The 25,000-nt window shown below is 41.6% G+C and overlaps 1 protein-coding gene across 1 annotated transcript in view; it reads left to right on the top strand.

The window, feature by feature from the left end:
* The first annotated feature begins 4,021 nt into the window (after positions 1-4,021).
* swi5 (SWI5 homologous recombination repair protein) overlaps positions 4,022-25,000 on the top strand; it is a 28,116-nt gene continuing 7,137 nt past the window's right edge. Inside the window, exons 1-3 of the mRNA XM_063211383.1 lie at positions 4,022-4,164; positions 22,064-22,112; positions 24,848-24,951. Of these exons, the coding sequence (XP_063067453.1) occupies positions 4,049-4,164; positions 22,064-22,112; positions 24,848-24,951 (269 nt within the window). The 5' untranslated portion in view covers positions 4,022-4,048. The remainder of the gene's footprint in view (positions 4,165-22,063; positions 22,113-24,847; positions 24,952-25,000) is intronic.

The raw sequence follows: 25,000 nt of genomic DNA, 5'->3' as shown, positions 1-25,000 counted from the left end.
CCAGTTCGACTCCCGAACCAGTGTTCTCCCCCTGGATTATGGGTTACGTGACACACACACACACACACACACACACACACACACACACACACACACACACACACACACACACACACACACACACACACACACACACACACACACACACACACACACACACCTGTAAATATTGGCACTGTATTATGGGTCACGTGTCGTTACTCTACCCTGTGGTGCTTGATGGGGGCAGCAGGTCGTTTTAGAAACATGAAACACACAGAAGTGGAGCGTAATAACTATCTGTCTGGTTTTCAGGCAGTATGTTAAATGTTCATACTGTGTTTATTATTGACCACTTATTGTTACCAGTCTATCACTGTTACCTGTCCTGTCTTGCACTTCATGTCAGTCTGTAAAATGTCAGTCCTGTATGTCCTGGCATGGTATAGAGAGAAAACGTGATTTGATTTTCCTTGTATGACTTGGGCCTATGAAGAAAGTGACAATTAAAGTTGACTTGACTTGACTTGACTTGACTTGACTTCAAGCAATATGTGGTTTGGGTTTGGTGGTACAGAAAAGGAGGTGCCAGCTTTAGGAAATCTGAATGCCATCAATTCCCATACAGTGGGAGAGGTAGAGAGGGGGGGTGAGAGAGGGAAAGAGAGAGAGAGAGGGAGAGAGTGGGAGAGAAGAAAGAGAGAGAGAGAGTGGGGGAAAGAGAGAGGGAGGGAAAGAGGGAGAGAGGGGGGTGAAAGAGGGAAAGAGATAGAGGGAGGGGGAGAGAGAGGGAGAGAAAGAGAGAGAGAGGGAAAGAGAGAGGGGGGAGAGGGGAGAGAGAGAGAGAGAGAGGGAGGGAGAGAGAGTGGAATAGAGGGAGAGAGAGGGAAAGAGAGGAGGAGGGGGGAGAGATGGAGAGGGGGGATGAGAGAGAAGAGAGAGAGGGAGAGGGGGAGAGAGAGGGAGGGAGGGAAAGAGAGGGAGAGGGGGGTGAGGGAAAGAGAGAGAGAGGCAGAGAGAGAGGGAAAGGGAGAGGGGGAGAGAAGAGAGAGAGAAAGTGGGAGAGAGGGAGAGAGAGTGGGAGAGAGAGAGGGAAAGAGAGGAGGAGAGAGGGAGAGGGGGGATGAGAGGGAAAGAGAGAGAGAGAGAGAGGGGAGGGAGAGAGAGTGAGGGTGAGAGGGAGAGAGGGAGGGGGAGATAGAGTGGGAGAGAGAAGGAGAGAGAGAGGCAGAGAGAGGGAAGGAGAGAGAGAGGGGGGGGGAATTGTCTGACAACTTCAGAGACAAATCAACAATATAAATCATAATACAACCATATAATACAATATAATACAATAAAATACAATACAATACAACATGTATTTATATAGCACAATATCACAACTACTAGGAGGGGAAGAGAAAAGAGGAGAAGAGAAGAGAAGAGAAGAGAAGAGAAGAGAAGAGAAGAGAAGAGAAGAGGGGAGGAGAGGAGAGGAGAGAAGAGGATAGGAGAGAGGAGGGGAGGGGAGAGGAGAGAAGAGGAGAAGAGGAGAGGAGATGAGAGGAGAGAGGAGGGGAGGGGAGAGAAGAGGAGAAGAGGAGGGGAGAGGAGAGAAGGGGAGGAGAGGAGAGGAGAGAGGAGGGGAGAGGAGAGGAGATGAGAGGAGAGAGGAGGGAGAGGAGAGGAGAGAAGCAGGGGAGGGGAGATGAGAGGAGAGAGGAGATGAGGGGAGATGAGAGGAGAGAGGAGATGAGGGGAGATGAGAGGAGAGAGGAGGGGAGGGGAGAGGAGAGAAGAGGAGAGGAGAGAAGAGAAGAGGAGAGGAGATGAGAGGAGAGAGGAGGGGAGAGGAGAGGAGAGGAAAGGAGAGGAGAGGAGAAGAGAAGAGAAGAGGAGAGGAGATGAGAGGAGAGAGGATGGGAGGGGAGAAGAGGAGAGGAGAGAAGAGGAGAGAGGAGAGGAGGGGAGGATAGGAGATGAGAGGAGAGGAGATGAGAGGAGAGAGGAGGGGAGGGGAGAGGAGAAGAGGAGAGGAGAAGAGAAGAGGAGAGAGGAGGGGAGGAGAGGAGAGGAGAGAAGAGGAGAGGAGAAGAGAAGAGGAGAGAGGAGGGAGGAGGGGAGATGAGAGAGGAGAGGAGAGGAGAGGAGAGAGGAGGGGAGATGAGAAGAGAGAGGAGAGGAGGAGAGGAGAGGGGAGAAGAGGAGAGGAGCAAGGAGAGACTAGTAAAGGAAAGGAAGATGAATGACAAGCGGAGAGAAGGACGAGGAGGGGAAGAGAGGGACAGAGGGAGGAGTGTGGAGGGCTAGAAAACAGCTGCTTTTCCTGAAGGACCCAACCGAGAGAGAGATAAGGACGGAGAGAGAAAGAGATAGAGGGAGAGATAGAGAGAGGGGGGAGAGAGAGAGAGAGAGAGAGAGAGAGAGAGAGAGAGAGAGAGAGAGAGAGAGAGAGAGAGAGAGAGAGAGAGAGAGGGAATTGTCTGACTACTGCAGATACGCACCAACGACACAACAATACTCAATACTCAAAGACAAGATATGAGTGCATAGGAGCATTGCATGAGCACACCGCCGTGTGAATTATAACAAAAGTTTCAACTTCATCGGCACAATAAAAAAGAAACTCACACCAGCAGTAGGCTTATCAGTGCCCAGTGCTTCACTGCGCAACAGGCTCATTTATTTTATTTTATTTTTTTAAAGGCTTTTGCTTTATAGAATATGAGGTTCAATCAAAGAGCAGTACCAGTTTCATCACCGTCATTAAAGGGACACTGTGCCCATTCACTTTTGCTAAGTTTTTCATGAATACTTACCACCATCATCAAATTCTATGTATTCACTATGACTGGGAAAATTGCACTTTTCATACATGAGAAGGGGATGTTCCATGGTCCGCCATTTTGAATTTCCAGAAATAGGCATTCTTAGCTGCAAAAATGACTGTACTTGGGCCATACTAGAAAAAATAAGTTTATTACTTAATAAACTTTCACGAAAAGATCAAATTTGGCAAAACGCAACCCAGTTTCAAAGAGCAGCATAGCTGCAGTAGGCCTACCTTTTTTGACCATTTCCTGCACAGTGTACCTTTAATTAAAATTAAAAGTACAAACGTCAGTTCTGGTCAGGCCATGGTAGTCAAGAAGCTTGCCGCCCTCCCCTTCATCTCATTCATTCCTAATTGATCCAGGTGCATTCCCTCAGCTGATAATCTTTCTTCCCTAGCGATTGGCCACACAGCTTCGGCAAGCCTTTTTCTATCCACTTCCTCTCAACTGTATGCTGCTCGGTTTTTGCTACCCACCACCTCCCCTGCTCCACCTTGTCGTGTATGATGTGACATGTTCTCTTGTCACATCGCTTGGCTCTGTTCATGGGGGTTATCTCTCGCCCTGTCCTGCTGGGGTGAGAATTCCCTAAACTGCTGCTGCCCCCTGACTCATGCTTTTCCATGCTGCTCATGGAAATAGGGGGGTTCCTCCGAACAGAGCTATACCGCCAAATGTAATTCACAATTTCAATAAAAGAAATTTCATTTATATTCTTCTCTTGTGTTTCTTGACTGAAATGGTTCTGACAGAACTGCTGTACATACGGACCCAAACTTAAAATGATTTTATACATTTTTTTGCACATATCAAATTTCCAAGGGGAAAAAGTAAAATGTAAAATGATGACCCCTGATTTCCATAGAAGGGCTGACTGTGTTCAAACCATATGATTGTATTGCAAAGCCTTCTTTTGTGGACCTATCGGTAGGCCTATATTTTCTGTAGGCCTAGAGATCAGACAGATTTGACTTGAGAAACTAATTGTGTTTTTATTATTATTAAAATTATTTTATAATGATTATTATTATTACTTTAATAATGATCAAGTTACAATGTAGTAGGCCCATCTATATTTTCAAATGATCATCTTAATCTGTATTACTGTAAGCAATATCTTTACAGCAGTAGTAGGCCTAGGCCTAACAGCAGCCTCTGAGTTACAGACACGATAGAAAGGTTTGTAGCGTCATCTGGTGGTATATACGTGGTGGCAGTGCAGCGTATGTGCAAAGTAAACAACTGTCTCACACGAAATGGACTTGACTCTTAAATATAAAACTCGATTTGTTGAAATTATCAATAGCGATTATTTTCCAGCACAGTTTGGTTTGGTTGTAAACCACTACGGCTGTAAAGGGGATCTCACGAGGTAGGCAACTCTTTTACTTATTTAGATTTGTGATCACTTCCGTTTTGCTCCGTGCACTCATCCAATCAAAATCGAATTCCTACTCGCGTACACCAATGAGACACAGGCGTCGCAGAATAGGCGGGAGTCTGTGTTGCAGAAGTGCATGTTTAAAATTGTAAACAGAGTGGTAATGGGAAAGATTTCAATCACGAACTGTGGTGACTGTTTATGCGCAATGGAGGCCGACAGCGGACAGCAAGAGACTCCCAGTTGTCATGCCACGCCGAGAAGAGGGGGCATTGCAGCACGGAGCTTTTTGCGAAGGTAATGATGACATGCTGAAACTGGGTGGCTATTGCTAACAGGTGACATGACATGCTTGACGTGAATGGATCATCTCTTGCAGTAATACCGCGGCCAGCCCAGACGTGTGAGTGTGTGTGTGTGTGTGTGTGTGTGTGTGTGTGTGTGTGCAGTGTTTCCCACAGAAATTTTGGAAACTATGGGGGCAGCCGGGGTTTATTTTGTCCGGGGGGGGGGGGGGTTCTCACACGGGCCTTTTGGGGGGGGGGGGGGGTATTCTTGCAGCGTAAATGCAAAACGGCAAAACAATGACTACAGTATGACATTGGCGCATGGAGAAACTGTAGGCCTGGGCCTATATTTCAGCCATTTATATTTTGAGAAATAAGGCTACATAAGATTTTACCCATGACTTGTATAATAGTAGTACATTGTCATTGTCAAAAAATGCAGTACAGTGAATAATTTCTGTTTACAACACAGTTTCATTCGTCCCTCATGCAGGGGTTTGGGAAACAATAATAAAACAAAATAGGAGCAGAGATAAGAATTTAAGAGCACTGTGAAATTGTTAACGCATAGACAAAAAGGGTCTTAGAGGGTAGGCTATGCCTTTTCCCCCACACATATCTGTAGGCGTACACATTCTACATGAGGGGTGCTGGTCACAGGGCCAGTTTTTTCCAAATTCCTCCCATTAAAAGGGCTGAACAACATATTACACATTTATGTCTATATTCACATTCATTACACATTAATTTCTATATGCAGCCCGATGTCTCCTCTGCTGTGTCAATGAAGGTCTGTCACCAAACTCATTACAACTGTAAAACAAAGCCTAGAGAGTGTTAGTAAACTCATCCCAACTGTCCCTTCTCTGAAGGTTTTTTATATTGCTCCCAAACCCAAGTAAACTACAACAACTTGACTAGGCTTTTGATCCCTGTCTTTCAAGCACTTGTGGTTCTCTCTATAGCAGGGGTGCCCAACCTTTTTTTAACCAAGATCTACTTTTGAAGTTGATGGTCTGCCGTGATCTACCAAGTCAAATTCAAGGATGTCAGTATGAAAATTTAAGACCACCATTTATTAATCACCATTATTATGAACAAAATGTTTTCAGTAGGCTACTATGGCCGTATCTTTTCAGTGTGTTTTTTAAGTGTGTTGAATAGCCTATCTTTACAAAGCAATGCAGCACTGATAGTATGCAGAGATAATTTCAGTCATACACAAGTCATAAACAACTGAAACAATTTTCAAAATGATAAACATTTGGTATATAAAAGGCACATAGGCCCTATTTCTAAAATATGATGAAGCATTATCATGCCTTCAGTGGTATAGGCTACAAATTAAAAAGGGCTCAGAGGTTCACCATTTGTTATGAGAGAGAGAGAGAGAGAGAGAGAGAGAGAGAGAGAGAGAGAGAGAGAGAGAGAGAGAGAGAGAGAAATGAGAGAGAGAGAGAGAGAGAGAGAGAGAGAGAGAGAGAAATGAGAGAACTCATTGGATTGGTTAACACAGTGAAGGATGTTAAGTCAATATTCCATAAGAATCTTTCACTTGGTGATACAAGCACCAAATTTGGTTCACAGGTGCTTCAGGAGCTACTTTCCCTGAAAAGGTTGCTATCCAGATGGAAAAACAAGATGGCGGCCATTTTTCAAGATGTCCGCAATACAGATATAATACAGATACCGTTACGGAAGTGACAAAAGCACCAAACTTTGCATGGTGTTTCTTTAGGGTATATGCTGTAATTCTAGCCTCGGAGCCCTCAGAAAAAGAAAAATATTCTACCATGTCATATACAATATGTCATGCATTACCTTGTTATTACATGACATTTTACTTAGCTGACGATGTTAATATAGTCCCGAACTCAGCAGAGATGAAGCAAGGGCAGGGGTAGCCTGCTTGACCAGATTGCTGCAACTACAAAAATGTTCATAGTGTGAAAGTATGGGTGAGTCTGTGCTTACATGTTTGACAGCAAATGTAACATTGTGAAAATGTTGAGAAAATTCTTGGTCTGAATTAAAATGAGCATTTCCCACACTAAAACTATGGTGAGAATAGACTGCTGCTAATGCTCGCTCAGCTGCATCTGAATTGGGAAGTGTCAAGATGATGTCCAAGGTAGCAGGTTCTCCATCCTCTAATTTCCATAACAGATATGTTTTAATGTGTATGAGAGAGGGTAAAGGACAATACCTCTCCATGTGTATGAAGAACCCATAAGATCACCTAATTCTAAATTTTCACAAGTAGCATTATATCTATAGTGACTGCATTTCAGTCTTTAAGAATGGCATTACAGATCACTCAATATACAGTACATGTAGGCTATATCTTCAGTTCAAATCAAATGGGAATGATTTCTAAGTAGGTGTTGAGTAAGTAGGCAGAGGTGTGAGAATTGTTTTTTTCCTCCTGAATTTGCAAACAAGTCCTCACCTAGTACTTGTGTCATTCATTGTGTAATCATTGAGTATTTCAATTGCTACTTCAAAAATGACAGCTGATGGACAACATGTTACCTACCGTAGGTCTTCGCCACCTTTAAGAGAAATATCTATGTTAAAAAACAATTCTCATAAGGTATATATATATATACATATATATTTTCATATATATATATATATATATATATATTAGTGGTGGGCCGTTATCGGCGTTAACGTGCTGCGATAATGTGAGACTCTTGTCGCGCGATAAAGAAAATATCGCACGTTAATCTATTCTCAAAATATAGGTTTGGAGTTTGGGTATGCACGTCACCATAGCGTTTAATAGAGCTCTTCAGCGTTGACGTCAACTTGTATGCGGCGTTTGGACTACCGGTTCCATGGCGATTTTTTACATTGCAAAACGCCATAGAGATTCAGGTTTGGCAAAAATATAAGTTGCACGGCAACAACGAACATTAGCGTGTCCCCGCATCCCTTTCTCATTAGTGGAAGGGATCGTATCACCATGTTGGTGTATTCACATGTTAAATCACGACGATTATAATTCAATATTGCTAACCCCTTTCTGATCATTAAAACTTCCGAACTACATACTTTCCTTTGGTTGCCATGGGTACAACCTTCCGCACGTACATGCCGTTAGATACAGGCGCCGCTTCTGTAGTCACCAAAAGCTTCCGGGTTTAGCATATGGACGCAACATCGTATTTATGTCGAAGTTTGACACAAAATGATCAACCATGTCATACCTACAGCCTATTTTTAACACCCTCGACAGTTTGCGGGGGTTCGCTAAGCGCGTGCTTGCACTCGGAGCTTATTTGAAATTTACCCCTATTCATTCCCAATGGAGGCCGGAAGCCGATAGGAACCAGGACGTCCTTAAATGCTAACATGAAAGACTACAATCTACTACATGCTTCCGCTTCCGCTGAAGAACTCTATTGACAGACGCTTTTAGACTGCGCTCCAGTCGCTTCTCCTCTCTCCACCTGTTGTTTCAGCAGACCTACTAAATATGAAGTGTTTGCAGCTGAAAACATTAATCCCTCTGCCGTGGTAGTTGTTGTTTGAGTGCTTTTTCATAAGTGGTAGACTAAAGAGACGTTATTGTTTGAGGTGAAGCATAGAGACATTATTGTGTGTGAGTAGCTACCAGCCCGACATAGCCTACATTTCCTCACACATTGCATAGAATACATAAACAACTTCCAGAAATCTTGCCTGTGCTATAATTGCAAAACATTCCGTGTGATAGTCCTATGCATTTTGAAGATTGTCAAACTGAAACTGTCAATATCTACTCTCGCTGAATGTTTGTGCTGCAATAGCGCACATTTGCGATTCAGTGAGATATTCTCATGTCCGACGGTAATAAACCTTGCGGTTGTCGCGCTTGACTTTTTTTTTATGCAAACTGAATTCATGTCGAGTTGTAACTCATCTGGCATTCTAACTCTGAGAACAACTGTCAAATCGCCGTGTGCCAGTGCTGTAGGTTCTAGATAGGAATATCCAGTAGCCTGGCTCTGCTGAGGGCTGCTGTGCCTACTACGCGCAGAGTTCCTCCCTCTCTTAAAGGAGCCGCTGCTCCTTTTCAGATTCCCTTAGCAAAAAGAAGTAAACTTAAAGTATATTTTGTTAAGTATACTTAAGTACAAGTATAAGTATACCAAGTATACTTGAGACCATGTACTTTCAGTATACTAGAAAGTATACTAATTTAATACTACTTTATACTAAATTGGAACATTTTAAGTTTATAAAAGTATACTTATAAGTTCATTTCAAGTTTACAAAAAGTACACTTTCAAGTACATTCATCAATGCTTGGTGTATCCCTCTTGAATACTTGAAGTATACTACAAGTGTACTTATTTATATACTGCCACTGTACTGGTTATATACTTCCAGTTCATGTTTCTAGTTTATTGTAGTATTCCTCAAGTGTACTTTATATGAACTTTGGTTATTTTACTAGTTTACTACAAGTATACTTTATGTTTATTCATCATATATTGTAGATTATGGTTTATATACTTGAAATAGACTCCTTATTCTTAAAGTTTACTCATACTAAATGAACAGTGCACTGAGTGTGATGTATTTACAAAATCAGAAGACACAATGTTGAAAATAAGTTTGATTTATTTTTTATTTCATAATTATTTTTACATAACATTTTGACATTTAGGACTTCTTTTCGTTTACTTGCTTGGTGTAGCTCTGTTGTTGTACTTCTGTCTTATTATTCGTCTCACATCTTGCATGGTGGTCAGGGAATTTCGCCTGGGCATGAGCTGTGAATGCAAACACACATACAGAACAAAAACATTACCTAAATGTTATTCTTATTCATGGTCCACAATAAACACGCAATTGTAGGGGAGATGGCTTATCATGTAGGCCTACAATTTAAAAACAATGGGCAAATAATGAAAATGTATCTTTTTTGTTTCAGTGCAGTGAACATGGATTGGCCTATAGTCTATAAACTACCTCCATAACATGATAGATTAGGAAATGGTATGATGACGTCCCCAAATATATCACGAATACTACATCCAGTACAGTTGAACATGCTTTCTTTCTAACTGATGTGTAAAATCAAAAGGTGTAGAGGAACACTGTTGTAAACATTTCCCCACATTAATAAACACAACACTATTAATACATGTTTATGTATTTACCATATCATCAGGCTCAGATAACACTTGAGAGCTCTGTGCAGAAGCTAGGCAATCTCCAGATGGTGTGTTGACCAGGTTGATGGAGGTGTTGGGGCCTTGTCACTACTACTCCTGGTGTGCATCCCAATATGTGTCCTTGCCTCCTCCACTTGTGCTTGTCTCCTCGTCCCTCCTCCTGGCCCCTCCTCCGTGGAGAAAACGATAAAGTTTCCCAGCTGTCAGCCTCGCCACAACACTTTTTGAGGGATTGTTTTTCATTCACCATCCCAATTGCAAATGAGAAAAAGACTTTATAATTGAGCTTTTGCAAGATATTGAAATATAATGCTGTTGTCAGTGATGTCATCATGACGAGAAGCAAGTGGAGGAGGCAAGTGGAGGAGGCAAGGTCACATATTGGGATGCACCCCTGGAAGCTCTGTAAAGGGGATGAAAACAAGACAACAAAAGCTTTGTGTTATTATTCTGTTTTGAGACCACTTTAACACATTGGATTGGTCATTTCTGTTGACTGGACCGTGACTGGAAGTGAAGCTAATTAGGCAGGGACAGGTGCCACGACGATGAGTCAGACTTTTTAGATTGTCAACAACAACAAAAATAAGGTAGCCACACAGACCTCCGCCATGTTTTTTCTGAACATTTTGCATTCGAGGGGAGATACAATATTCAGAAAACACGACAAGCATCCGAGCGGCTTTAAACATAGTTTTTGGTGAATCTAAAGAGACTGTGACTGTAACTGTAATATGTAGGCCTAATGCTTAACACGAACGGATAAAAAAATGCACCACTAACTTTTACCATTGGATCAGTCAATGTTTTAAGCTAGCCGGGTAAGCTAACGGTTAGCATATAGAGCTAAGCACAACCAGACAGCCACAAAATAATATTGGACCACTTCTTGCAAGTGTAGAATGATCTCTTGCCACTTGCATTATATCTGGCACTAGAGCCAAAACGCAATTTTCGTTGACATTGTTGTCACTGAGTTGTGAGTGAGTGGTTAAACAGCTGTCTTGCTGCATGGTCAACTGTCACTTAGCTAGGTAGGCTGGCTTTATGTCCAGACCCCACTTTGAGAACAATGCTATTGAGCTAACTGAGAATCAATACAATTCACAACTTACCCGCAGTCATCAAAACCTTTCCAGGAAAAAAGGCTGGGCCGTTTGATTTTTTTCTGCCGTTAATCTCCCCCTTTATCTCCATCCATTCGTCTTCTTCCAGATCAGGGCACTGAGTGATTACTGTTGTTGGACATAATTGCTGGTCGTCAGGACTTATTCATGAAATCTTCCCATCTTCCACAGTCTTGTCCTTGATATAATAATTGGCAAATGCCATTGTAATCTATAAATTGCGTTTTTTAGCTCTTCTCCAGCTCGGTGGTCTTCTTTGCTTCTCTTCAGCAGCGGCAGTTATTTTTTGCGAACGACACGCGCGGTGAGCCCTAATTTGAAATTGGGCCGCCCCCATTGGCTGCCAGGTATGGGGCAGGACCATGGGCAGAACTGCAAACGCGGTTGGGTCGTGGATACCCGAAGTTACTGACGGTTAGGTTTAGGATTTATTTTATTTGGGCACATTTTAAAATAATAATAATGATAATGATAAAAACATTTCTTTACTGACGTTGGGGATAGGGATTGTTTTGGTCAGGGCACATTTTCGCATGAAAAATGCAACATAAATATGTCACTTCCGCTCTTGACCCCTGCCAGAGAATTTTTTTTTTTTTTTTTTTTTTTTTTGTAGAAAATCATCACATGGAGGGGTTACACAAAATAACTGAGACACCTGTCATTTTAGTGTGGGAAGTTTCATGGCTCAAGTGGACCAGCCTGATCTTCATTAATGGCACATTGCACCAGTAAAGTGAAGGGTAAGAGCACAGTTTTGCTCAACATTTTGCAATGCACACATTAGGGTGACATGTCAGAGAGTTCAAAAAGGAGAAATTCTTGGTGGGCCTATAAAGATGAATTGAGCACCCTTACTTTGTACTTAAAAGTGTTAAACTCCAGTATTAGCCTATATTAATAAATAAATTAAATGTTAAACACAAGTCAATGACTTGTAGGCTAGGTACTTGTTATGCACTTGAAGTATTAGGACTTCTTTCAGACTAATGTAAAAAGTATACTTAAGTATAAGTTTTAGTATAAAAATATAAGTGTAAGTCTAGTATACTTTGGTTCTACTTCATCTTAGACTTCAGTTTATACTTTTAAGTATAAGCCAAGTATACTTCAGTATACTTTTCACAAGTATATAAAATATAGTTTAGAAAAAGTAACCTTCAAGTATACTTACTCGATTTCAGTATAAAATAAGTATAGGGCCTACTCATAGTACACTTGAATAAACTTCTTTTTGCTAAGGGTTCTCTCTCTCTCTCTCTCTCTCTCTCTCTCTCTCTCTCTCTCTCTCTCTCTCTCTCTCTCTCTCTCTCTCTCTCTCTCTCTCTCTCTCCCCCCATTAGAAATGAAATGCTGAATTGTTGAGGTAATATTGTTTAAATAGCCTAAATGTTTGATAGATTTATCTGTATTTGCCTCTACAACTTATAGCGCTGTTCATTTTGAAATTTCAGTATCTTATAACTGTAAATGCTTCCTAAAATATTGGACACACTTTACACATATTTCTGTGATTTTTTCATCTCCAAGCATCATAATGACCATTTTTTGAAGATGAGATGCATTTTGGAAAAAAAGATGAGCTCTGGTCTAATGCGCCATCTGTCTTAAGAAACCCCAAGGTTTTTTCGGCATTATTTCGCTATCGTGCCTATTCTGAATGAGCCATTTTGATATAGATTAATCTAGATTAATCTAAATTAATTTCATAACCCTATACTGCACGCATTATTATCCCATCATGGAAAAAAATCTTGCTGTGGTTTTTGTCACATAAAATGAACTTCTTAAGACATATTTGCAATTTTTTTCAAAAAAAAGTTTTTTGGGGGGGTACTTTTAGGTTTGTTGCCATATGGCAACATTGTGCAGTTACGGAAAGGATCCAGTGTACATTTTTACTCCAAGACCAAACAAGGGTCATACAACATTATGGATTATTTGATAGAAATGTAATTGTTTTTATCTCACAAAAACATTGAAAGTTTACCCACAAGTTCAAGGGAGTTATTTAACACATTTTTGCCATTGAGAGAACAAGTGAATACTGTTTATTATATCTCCGAAAAACAGTATTTCAGTGGTATTACATTGACCAACCACCAATGAATACATTAGGTATTAACACAATATCTGTGCATAGATTTGCACAAAAATGTGTATGGTAACTGTCTATAATATGTACATGAACTGATTTAATTTCGGAAGCCAACACTTTCAAGATGGCCGACATTCAAGATGGCCGATTTGCGGGCCCGGCATCTTTCAACATAACCGACAGGTTATTTGTCATAACTTTTGAATGGATGCTTGGATTTACACTAAACCTTGTGTGATAACACTCTATAATGAGTAAATAAGCCATGTAAAATTGTGAGGCCAGTGCTTTCAAGATAGCTGACTTTCAAGATGGCTGACTTTGAAGTTGGCAATCTTTCGAGACGGCCTACCTTTTGTTTACGCCACAACTTTTCAATGGGTGCTTGGATTTGCAGTAAATCTTATGTGTTAATGATATAATTGGTTTATGAGCTGTTTGAAATGTGGAGATTATGCTTTTAAAATGGCTGACTCTCAAAATGGTTGACCTTGTACAATCATTTTTGATCGGGTTGACAGATTTGCACAAATGTTGTGTGAATTAGCCTATTTATAACAGACAAATGAAGTCAAAACATTTTGTAGGCTTAAAATGGTCAAGATGACAGTAGCTTTATGCTCTAATCTGGGGTTTGGGGATTTTTGTTGTATACCTCTGGCAGTCTGGGGAGGCTGCATAGGCCTTGTTCGCTTTTCTGCATGTACTCAGAGTGAAAGCTCATAAAACAGTTCTGTACACCTATTATAACATTTTTAATGTTCATTATAGACTGCCATTGCATTAATTATAAATATTATCAGTTATCAATCATTCAATCAATAAATAAATCAATTAATCAATCAATTAGAATTGGGTATATGTATCAATACACTTTCCCTATTGACCGTCTTGTTCCATTACCGCACAATGTTGCCGTATGGCAACATACCTATTTTTCAACATAAAAAGGAAATAATTGTAGTTGAAAACAAAACAAATGGTGAAAACAGATCATGACTAACTATAGATCATCCCAATATTTTTTTAAATTGTGTAAATATTGCAAAAAGTGTGAAAAATCTTGGCCAATGGCAGAGCAATCTGTCAAGGAGACACATTCATGTACAGTGAGGGAAAGAGCGAGCCTGGGGCAGTGTGTGGTGTCATGTGATGTCAACAAACCACATAATTGGATAAAACAAGGCCACAGTTTCAATATGAAAACCAATCAGTGTCTATTATTTATATTTAAATACCAAGAAATGCCAAAAGAGTGGTATGTTGCCATATGGCAACACCGTGCAGTATAGGGATAATTACAGTGAGATTAATCTAGATTAAAAAAATTAATCTATGCCCACCCCTAATATATATATACACACACACCAAATGCCATATGATTTTTTAACCTTCAAGATTTTGAGTGGTAACAGTAACATAACTCATTCCCACTACATCTTTTTGCATCATATTGTACATGACCTCAGAATGCTCTAAATGTTTCAGTTCTGTGTAGTTGTACTGTACAGTACAGTAAAGTACAGTAGCATACAGTATGGTGCCGTATAGTAAAGTACAGTACAGTAGAGTATAATACAGTAGAGTATAGTACACTACAGCACAGTACAGTGGCATACAGTACGGTACAGTACAGTGGCATACAGTACGGTACAGTACAGTAGCATACAGTACAGTACAGTACAGTAAAGTACATTACAGTACAGTAGAGTATAGTACAGTACAGTACACTACAGTACAGCACAGTACAGTAGCATACAGTACGGTACAGTACAGTAAAGTTAAGCAGCATACAGTACGGTACAGTACAGTAGCATACAGTACGGTGCAGTACAGTAAAGTTAAGTAGCATACAGTAAGGTACAGTCAGAGAGAGTAGAGAGAGAGAGGTTCCATTGGCCCATTGTTTCCTGGTTCTATTATGCCCCCCCTTAGGCAGACCTAAGGACTGTTCTATTCATTGTAGGAGCATTATGACACGCCCCTTTAGGCAGACCGGAACCTGGTCACGTTAGGTGCCCATAGAAACCTATTATGTTGGCATATCTCTATAGAATATCTCTGGTACAGTACTGTAAAGTTAAGTAGCATACAGTACAGTACAGTACAGTAGCATACAGTACGGTGCAGTACAGTAAAGTTAGGTAGCATACAGTACAGTACAGCACAGTACAGTAACATACAGTATGGTGCAGTACAGTAAAGTACAGTAGCATACAGTACAGTAGAGTGTAGTACAGTACATTGCAGTACAGTACAGTAGCATACAGTACGGAGCAGTATAGTAAAGTACATTACAGTACAGTAGAGTATAGTACAGTACAGTACAGTACAGTACACTACAGTACAGCACAGTACAGTAGCATACAGTACGGTGCAGTACAGTACAGTACAGTAGCATACAACAGTAGCCTACGGTGCAGTATAGTAAAGTAAAAGTACAGTAGCATATAGTACGGTGCAGTACAGTACAGTGTGGTATATCACATTACAGTACAGTACAGTACCGTACAGTACAGTATAGTACAGTACAGTAGAGTACAGTACAGTACAGTATAGCAGAGTACACTACGCCACAGTACAGTACAGTATAGTCTTGATGACTTGTAGGCTACTTTGACAGCTGTATCCCTCCAAAGCCAATGGCATTTCCACATGCTGTTGTTTAAAGTTTTTGAAAGACTTGAGTGTGTGAGAGAGGGAAGGTAGGCAGATATGTTTTAAACAAAGGACCACACGCACAAATAAAAAATAACAAGCAATCAATACATTAAGTGGTTAGGTAGCCAACATGTCATCTAAGTTTAAGCACAAAGTAGACCAGAAAACCATTTTGCTAATACATACAATACATAAAGTATTTGTCAATATACTGTATGGTGTATTGCACATTGATTATTCATAATTTCCCAAGCATAAAGGCCCCTATCACTCCACAGTACACTTAGGACTTGAGATATACATATCTGAACACAAATCAATATATATTTTGTAATGACCTTATAGAGGTAGATAATCCAAGCTGACACATGATATGTACATGTGCATATTGATATGATTGATATTCACTTGATTGATATGAAAATTGAGCATTTCACTTGGGCTCCTAGGCTTAAATCATTGAGGGGGTCCTAAGGAAGCATCGTGCAAAGTTTCACGCTTTTGTCAGCTCCGTAACAGTAGTGCCCTTTTTGTCCCATAACCAATTCCAATTATATGTATTGTGGCCATCTAGGAAAATGGACGGCCATCTTGGATTTCAAGTGGCCTGCATGCCTTTTCAAAAGAAGTGTGTCTAAGGAGTATCTATGACAATTCCAGTGCTTGTATCACCATTTGAACAGTTGTTTCAGTTGCTAATTCATATCTGCATGGCGGCCATCTTGGAAAATGGCCACCATTTTGTTTTTTCACCTGGATAGCGACCTTTTCTAAAAGAGTAGGGTCTGAAGCACCTCTGAACCAAATTTGATGCTTGTATCACCAAGTGAAAGATTGTTTGAGTTATTTGCTGTACTACTGTTAAGTGTGACTTCTTCTATGAAGGTTTTTTTTTCAGCTCTCTGGGACAGTAGCACAGCAAAGGCTTTCTATTGTGAGTTTGGGCAATCGTTTTGTCCACAACTGAAGCAAGAAACAGCACAAATTGAAGTGAATTCCATACATGTCAACAACTAACATTTCCCTTACACGCGGCACGCGATGTAAACGCAGTTAGCGATGATGCATGCGACTAGCGATTTGGACGAAGATCCTCGCATATCAGCGTGTCATAACGCATCGTTGCGCACATGTTCTGTTACTCACCCGATGTTACACGTGTGCACACATGAATCAACTGTAATACCCTTACGGTCACTTCCTAATGCTTTCCCCTCATTCTGTGTTACGGTGGGACTACTTATCTAACCAATACAGAGTCTATAGGATGTGGAAAGGAGGACAGGAGGAAAATGCGAAGGAAATTCAAAATCGTAATTCATATCGTTTTAAACAAAAACGGATATCGTTAAAAAAAATAAAAATAAAAAAAAAAGTTAAAAAAAAAATATATATATATATTTTTTTTTATTTTTTTTTTTACATTTTCGTAAACTATGGCGGCCAAATTTAAACTATGGCGGGCCGCCATAGTTTCCTCAATGTATGGGAAACACTGGTGTGTGGCCAACAGAACAAACAAACCGAACCTACTTTTAGCAGAATGTCTCTCATTTACCGTGTTTGATTCCAGTTTGGTCAGTTCAACTTCGTGTTAATGTCCTTTTGTGTTGTCAGGAGGATACTTATGACAGGCAAGCTGCCTGTACTTCTAAAGTAATTTTATCCTTAAGCAAGACCTAGACAATAGGCCTGATTTAACCACCATCAGAAAGATAAGGCACCCTCAAAAGCCGCCCACATGACAAATCACAAGAGGCTCATTCCACGCCAAATCAACAAGTGCCCGCGCACTTAGGTCTCAAAAGATTCTGAAAATATTACCAAGTGTACCCATGGTACTTAAGAGAAACACTGTAAATTTATTTGAATGTAAGATGTATACTCTCCGTGTCCGCCAATTTTACTGGGGGAGGGGGGTGCCCATTTTGTTCACACTCTTTTTTTTGTCAAAGTTCACAAGCCCGTAGCTCAATAACTAAACCATGTAGGAAGCTCAAATTTGGCATGCTGGTACATAGATAGGAATAGTTTGTTGCAGAAATGTCAGTTTTGGTCTGTATGATCCTGCATCGTCATGGCATTCCCTCAAAGATGATACAAATTGTACTGGAGTTTTTGGCTGTGCTCTGTTTAGGCCTTCAGAAGACATATTTGTGCCCAACATAGCCTCTTGATTTTTTCCCCTTGTAGAGACAAGTAGGGACACTCTCATAAAAAGCTATAAATAGAAAGGAAACCCCATCAGTGTTTGACCAGAAGACCTCACAAGTCTGACATCATTTTGGGTGTCATTTTCAGAGCTCCAGAACCCCTTGTGGGATTGTCCACAGATTTTTATTTTATTTTTTTCTTCATTCTCCATGAATTCTTCTTTTTTAAAATGCAAATGAGACTTGTCTTATGTGATGTTTTCTTTTGTAATTTCCAACCTCAACATGGGCAACATGCACATTAAGGGCAATATGTTTTCTATGCATTTCTTCCGCTGCCATCTGCTGGTCAAAAAAAGTAACAACATGACTCCTTGTGCCTGACCTACTGTATCTTTTGGTGTGCAAACCTGCTCCCACATTGAACGCTCCTGAAATCATTGAAATTGAAAGGGATACCTGCACCCCTGCACAGGGACTCTCGGGTGATCATGTCTGGGCAAAATTTGCATTTGATTATTTAGTCTTTACATTAAATGTTATCAAAATCATGTTGCTCTCTTTTTGCATTTTGCCCATGTTCAGGGTGGAAATTACAAAAGAAAACATCACATAAGACAAGTCTCATTGGCATTTTTAAAAAGAAGACTTCATGGAGAATGACGAAAAATATAAAATAAAAATCTGTGGACAATCCCACAAGGTGTTCTGGTGCTCTGAAAATGACACCCAAAATGATTTGTCAGACTTGTGAGGTCTTCTGGTCAAACACTGATGGGGTTTCCTTTCTATTTATAGATTTTTATGGGAGTGTTTCTACTTGCATCTACAAAGGGAAAAATGAGGGGGATGTCTTCTGAAGGCCTAAACAGAGCACAGCCAAAAACTCCAGTACAATTTGTATCATCTTTGAGGGAATGCTATGACGATGCAGGATCATGCAGACCAAAACTGACAGTTTTGCAACAAACTATTCCTATCTATGTACCAGCATGCCAAATTTGAGCTTCCTACATGGTTTAGTTCTTGAGCTACGGGCTTGTGAACTTTGACAAAAAAAAGAGTGTGAACAAAATGGGCACCCCCCTCCCCCAGTGAAATTGGCTTTAACATGGAGAGTATACATCTTACATTCAAATAAAGTAACAGTGTTTCTCTTAAGTACCATGGGTACACTCAGTAATATTTTCAGATTTTCAGAAGTGCGCGGGCTCCTGTTGATTTGGTGTGGAATGACCCAAGAATGAACGTGGGCTGTAAGGTTTTATTTTCCGAGGGCAGGGCAGTCTATTTGTCAGTCCTGAGTCTGATAGGCCCTCAGTGAAGTGAAGTCCCTGTCGTGCCGAAAAGCGAGTCCCTGCCAGAACACGAGTGCCCTCATTGAAACCAATGACATTTTTTGAGAGAAAATTATACTAATTTCTGCAGAATGAATGACATAATTTATGAACTAAAAATATGCTCATGAAAAATTACTCGTACTCCACTTAATATGAGCTATTTAAATGAAACCGTAAAATTTGTTATGACAATTCTTCGATTATTTTAGGGAAATAATACTCAAATTGTAATCAGCTCTTTGTAATACTTCCAGAAGGAATGTAGATGCTTCATTGATAGGCTTTCCATCTTAAATTGTGTCGGATTTGTCTGCAAAAATCGGTAAAAAAAAATATCTGAAAAATTGGTCATTGGTTTCCATTGGTTTCAATGAAGGCACTTGTGTTCTGGCAGGGACTCGCTTTTCGGCACGACATCCCAACTGGGAAACTCCAACTGGCTTTTCCATTGTGACACTGCACAACACACAGTGCTCACTACCTGACGGTTTGTGCACAAACGCTCATTTTGCCTGCACAATCGTGCACAAACGATGCACAAACAAATCAAAATGTTCTTATCCATATTTTAAACATATGGGGTGCCAACTTAACACAGAGTGCACACAATGACATTGCGTGTATGCCTCACCCGTGCAAGGGTTCAGCGCCCCAAGGGAGCAGTGTGGCGGGATAGTACCATGCTCAGGGTACGTCAGTCATGGAGGAGGATGGCGGAGGGCACTGGTTAATTACGGTACTTCCCCCACCAACCTGGCGGGTCGGGAATCGAACCGGCAAGCTTTGGGTTACAAATCTGACGCCTAACCGCTTACCCATGAGTGCACAGTGTTGCTGTTTCTAATTAAACAGACACAGTGTCGCTGTGGATCTGGTACAGAGTTGCTGTTTGTGATTCCTGGAGAATGTAGCTGTTTGAAAGGCATACAGATACAGTGTAGCAGTGTAGGCTACAGTTTAGCTGTTTTAGACACTGATACAGTGAAGCTGTGTCTGCTGTGTCTGCAAGTTGGCTGGAGTCAGCGATCCACTTGACCTCTAGTAACCTCTGGGTCAGTGACCTCTCCTTACTCTAGACCACAGATGACCTTTCACCGAGATCAGGACACAGGGCACTGGCGGTTTTGGTATGGATGGTGATTCCCTTGTAAATCTGTTACAGTGTTGCTGTTAATGATTCCTGCAGTGTGGCTCTTTCAAATGCCGATACAGTGTAGCATTTTAGCTGTTCATGAGTCTGATGCAGTGTAATATGTTAGCTTTTTAAAAATCTGATACAATGTGTAATGTTTAGCTGTTTTTTAGTCTGATCAGTTTAGTGGTTTCAAGGCCGGTACAGTGTAGCCAGGGCTCCAAATTAACACCAGTCAACTGGCCAAATACTGGTGAAATTTCAGTTTGGCTGGTAGAAAAGACCAATTTACTAGCCACTTTGACCCATGGGTAAGTGTGTGTTTGGCTAGTAAAATGAACATCTACTAGCCATTTTGGCTGTCGATGAAAAAAGTTAATTCAGAGCCCTGAGTGTAGCAGTTGTTGTTGTTGTTGTCTGATTCAGCAATCCACTTGACCCCTAGTAACCTCTGGGACACTGGCATTGCCACTGACGGTGACTCCCTTGTAAATGTGATGGTCGAAAAGCATTAGCTCAAAATTTACTCAACCCCAGCACAAATGAGTGGCAAGGCAAGCTAAAAAAAATTGGAATATGTTCCGAATACCATTACCTGATGCAGTATACGCTTAGAGGACCAGTTCAGTCAATTTCAATATGCTGTTGTATTGCTCACGCTACCCTTGACTTGTCAGTACCCGGTGATGCCACATTTTTCAGGTAAGCCCTTTCCGAGATATGAGCTATTCTAATGGGGGCAGCGGTTGTTTACATTTTTTTAAAAAATAAACATAGGCCTACTCCAAATATTTTCCCAAAAAGTACCGCTGTTTGCTAGTTGTCTGCTGATGTTGTATAACCTTTTGGATGTTTTTGGGAATAAAAATGTTTTTTTTAAATGTAATCAAAAGCGCTGCTCCCATTACAATGACAAGGATCTCGGAAAAGGCTGAAGAAAAAAAAAACCTCAGGCACTGTCAAGTCCAGGATAGTGTGAGCATTACAACTGCATGTTGAAATTGACTGAACTGGTCCTTTTATCCCCCCACTTATTCTTTGAATTGTGTGTGTTTACCATACCAATTATCCCAGTTCTAGATCATAGCCTTAAAATGTGGTTGTTATGAATTGGACAACCAGGCCACAATTGTGTGTTCTTTAACATTAGGCTAATTAACATTTAATTGGTTATATTAATTGCCATTTTATATGCTGCTTGGAATGGTTTGATTCTTTTAATTTTCATATAGTAGTAGGCTTATATTTAGTAATACAATAATCGTATAATAAAAGTAGTCAGTAATACATTGTTATTGTTTTGAATCTGACTGTGTTGCTGTATCTAGCTGGTATTGCTGTCTGATTCAGCGAGCCACTTGACCTCTAGTAACCTCTTGATCAGTGACCTCTGCTCCACCGCAGGCCACATCTGACCTTTGACCCAGATTAGAACACTGGCATTGGCACTTGGACTGGCGCGACGGTGGCTCTCTTGCAATGACACACACACACACACACACACACACACACTCACTCACTCACTCACTCACTCACTCACCCACTCACCCACTCACTCACTCACTCGCTCGCTCGCACACACGCACACACGCACACACACACACACACACACACACGCACGCACACCCACGCACGCACACCCACGCACACTGATGGCGACAGCGGCTCTCTTGCAATGTCTGACATTTGCTGTTCGTTTTGCGTGTCTCAACCAGTGACAGTAATGTGTCAGCTCAGATCATCATGTCCTCATGTTCTCAAAGGACACACACACACACACACACACACACACACACACACACACACACACACACACACACACACACACACACAGACATCTACTAGTCTTACTCAATACCTACCATGATAAGGTGTGTGTGTGTGTGTGTGTGTGTGTGTGTGTGTGTGTGTGTGTGTGTTTCAGGACTCCGTTGTCTGGAGGGAGAGGTGTCCACTCAGGCTTTAAATCACCAGTAAGTACAACACACACCATCGTCTGTCTCTTTTTCTCTCTGTCTGTCTGCCTGCCTGTCTGTCTGCCTGCCTGTCTGTCTCTTTGTCTGTCTGCCTGCCTGCCTGCCTGTCTCTTTATCTGTCTATCTGTCTGTCTGCCTGTCTCTTTGCCTGCCTGCCTGTTAGTCTGCCTGCCTGCCTGCCTGCCTGACTCTCTGTCAGTCTGTCTGTCTATCTGTCTGCCTGCCTGTCTACCTGTGTTTATCTGTCTCACTATATCCCTCTGTCTGTCTATCTGTCTCACTAGGTAGTACATATCTCTGCCTGCTTGTCAGCCTGTCTGTCAGCCTGTCTGTCTGCCTGCCTGTCTACCTGTGTTTATCTGTCTCACTATATCCGTCTGTCTGTTTATCTGTCTCACTAGGTTGTACATATATCTGCCTGTCTGTCAGCCTGTCTGTCTGCCTCACCACGGGCCTCATTTATGAAACTTTGCGGAAAACTCAGGATGTGTGTGCGCAAGAAAATATTCAGATTTATAAAGCATGGCGCACGCACGTTCCATGTCAATTTCCCTTTATAAATCCCAACTGACTCTGAAGTTGCGGCACATGTGCGCACCTGTGAACACACCATAATTATCCATGAATATTCAGTGAAACGCCCAAAATGAATATTTATATCTGTGGACGGAGTGCGGAAAGCAGACGAGAGCCTATTTACTGCATGTGGAGCAAAGAGTTTTATTAGATAGGCCTAGAGAACGTTGGGCAATGTGGAGCAGTGAAGTTTGGGAAGTTATACAAAAAACAAAATCCCTCGAACTGCAGCGACGGGATGATTATGTTCACAAAGGTCACGCTATACCAGAGGTAAAAACAAACAAACAAACAAACAAAAAAAGGATGGCATGGACATGAACCTGCCAGGTCATGGACATGCAGTATTAATTAAGTTGTGAACAAGGGGAAAAATAGCTGCGTCAAGGAAACATCTCACATGGCATGTCCCCATGTGAAATTCACCGGTAGAAAATCTATTCGCCGTCTCATCGCACCTCATATGTACTGGGTTTACTGTTGGTCACTGCACGCAGCTGTCTGTTTTCAGTTCAAAGCTACGCCCCAACTGTCGATCGACACATCCACAGACAGCATGACATCCATGGGCATTTTCTAGTCTGTAGGCCTATTTATTTAATGTGTGTATTATAAACGTGCATTAGCAGTAAGGCCAGCTGTCTTAGAAATGCACACCGCTGCTTATTTGCTGACGAACCGCATGCAAAAGAAATGGCATGCAACAAGAGAAACGAAGCTGTCCATCAGTATGGCACTTGGCTGTATGCTTGCCTGTATGCCGAATGGCTGAGAAAATCAACCATTACCTTTCTATTAGTAGTACAGCTGCACTTGGGACTCGAGCAGATGATTCTGCAACTGGCTTAAATGTTGGCGTAATTCCTTGCAGAGTCGGAACGCACAAATGATTGTAGCCTACAAATACTGGAAACGTCCGTGAGTGATTAACAAAATGTAGGGTATTTCCAAATGTAATGCACCCTAAATATAAAATTTGAAGCGTCGGTTACTTCCTTACAAAACATGCATGTGACTATGGATAGGCCAGGTAGGCCTACTAAGTATTTTCCACCATTACCAAACAAACAACAAACAACCACGTTTTTCGTTGCGAACTGGATTAATGTTAAAGTGGCTATCGTGACACGTGAACTCCGATTTTTCCTCCTACCAATTTCGGGTCGTTCTTCCAGCTACCTCCCGAGGTCGCGCTTTCCACGTTTGGTCTTTTGTTTAGGGCCTACTCATGGGTCAAACTTTGCGTGGAGCTGCGCATGTTTACCGCCAAGTTCTTTTTCTATAAATACCAAACCTTGCGGTGAACTTGGCGTGCACAGTCTTTTGTGCGTACGCACCCATTATAAATAAGGCCCCACATCTCTATGTCTTCCTGTCTGTCTCCTCTGTCTATCCCTTTGTCAGTCTGTCTCTCTACATCACTCTGTTTGTGTGTGTGTCTGTCTGTATGTCCGTCTGTCTGTCTGTGTGTCTTCCTGCCTGTCTGTCTGCCTGCCTATTTATCTGCCTATCTGTCTCACCACACACCATCTGTCTGTCTGCCTCATGAATGGCCTGTTGACCATTCTGTGTCTGTGTGTGTGTTCAGTTTGTGTAGCAAATGAGGTCAGAGGTCAAACTTAAACCTCTGATTTCAGAACTCAAACAGAATTTACACAAGTGCATTGCTGACCTATGACATGCAATATTACAACATTTTTTACATGAGTGCATTGCTGACCTATGAATTGCAATATTACAACATTGGGATTTGCCATCTCCAGTCCTTATTGCCTCACCTTTCTATCTATCTGTGTTTGTGCGCGCGTGTGTGTGTGTGTGTGTGTGTGTGTGTGTGTGTGTGTGCCGCACGTGTGTGTGTGTTTGCGTGGGCGCGCACGCGCATGTGTGTGTGTGTGTGTTGGTGTGTGTGCGTGCGACGCGCGCGCGTGTGTGTGTGCGTTCGTGCGCGTGCGTGCGTGTCTGTGTGTGTGTGTGTGGGTGTGTGTGTGTGTGTTGGTGTGTGTGTGTGTTGGTGTGTGTGTGTGTGTGTGTGTTGGTGTGTGTGTGTGTGTGTTAGCCTGATAAACCAGACTAAATGTGGATTTTGCCGTCCAGCGGGTGGCGCTGGTTCACCAGGCTATGTCTCTGTGTGTGTGTGTGTGTGTGTGTGTCAGGTGCAGCGGTCCGCAGCGCAGCAGCTCTCTCCTGAGCAGGAGGCGGAGCAACTGAGGCAGAAAGGGGCGGAGCTAGACAGCCAGATCGCACAGCTGCAGAACGAGTGAGTGAACACACACATACACACGCACACACACATCTTTGAATGACAC

The sequence above is a fragment of the Engraulis encrasicolus genome, chromosome 11 (genome assembly GCF_034702125.1).
Source record: "Engraulis encrasicolus isolate BLACKSEA-1 chromosome 11, IST_EnEncr_1.0, whole genome shotgun sequence".
NCBI lineage: Eukaryota > Metazoa > Chordata > Actinopteri > Clupeiformes > Engraulidae > Engraulis > Engraulis encrasicolus.
Note: the sequence above shows the minus strand (reverse complement) of the source record. Positions and strands in the feature narration are given on the sequence as shown.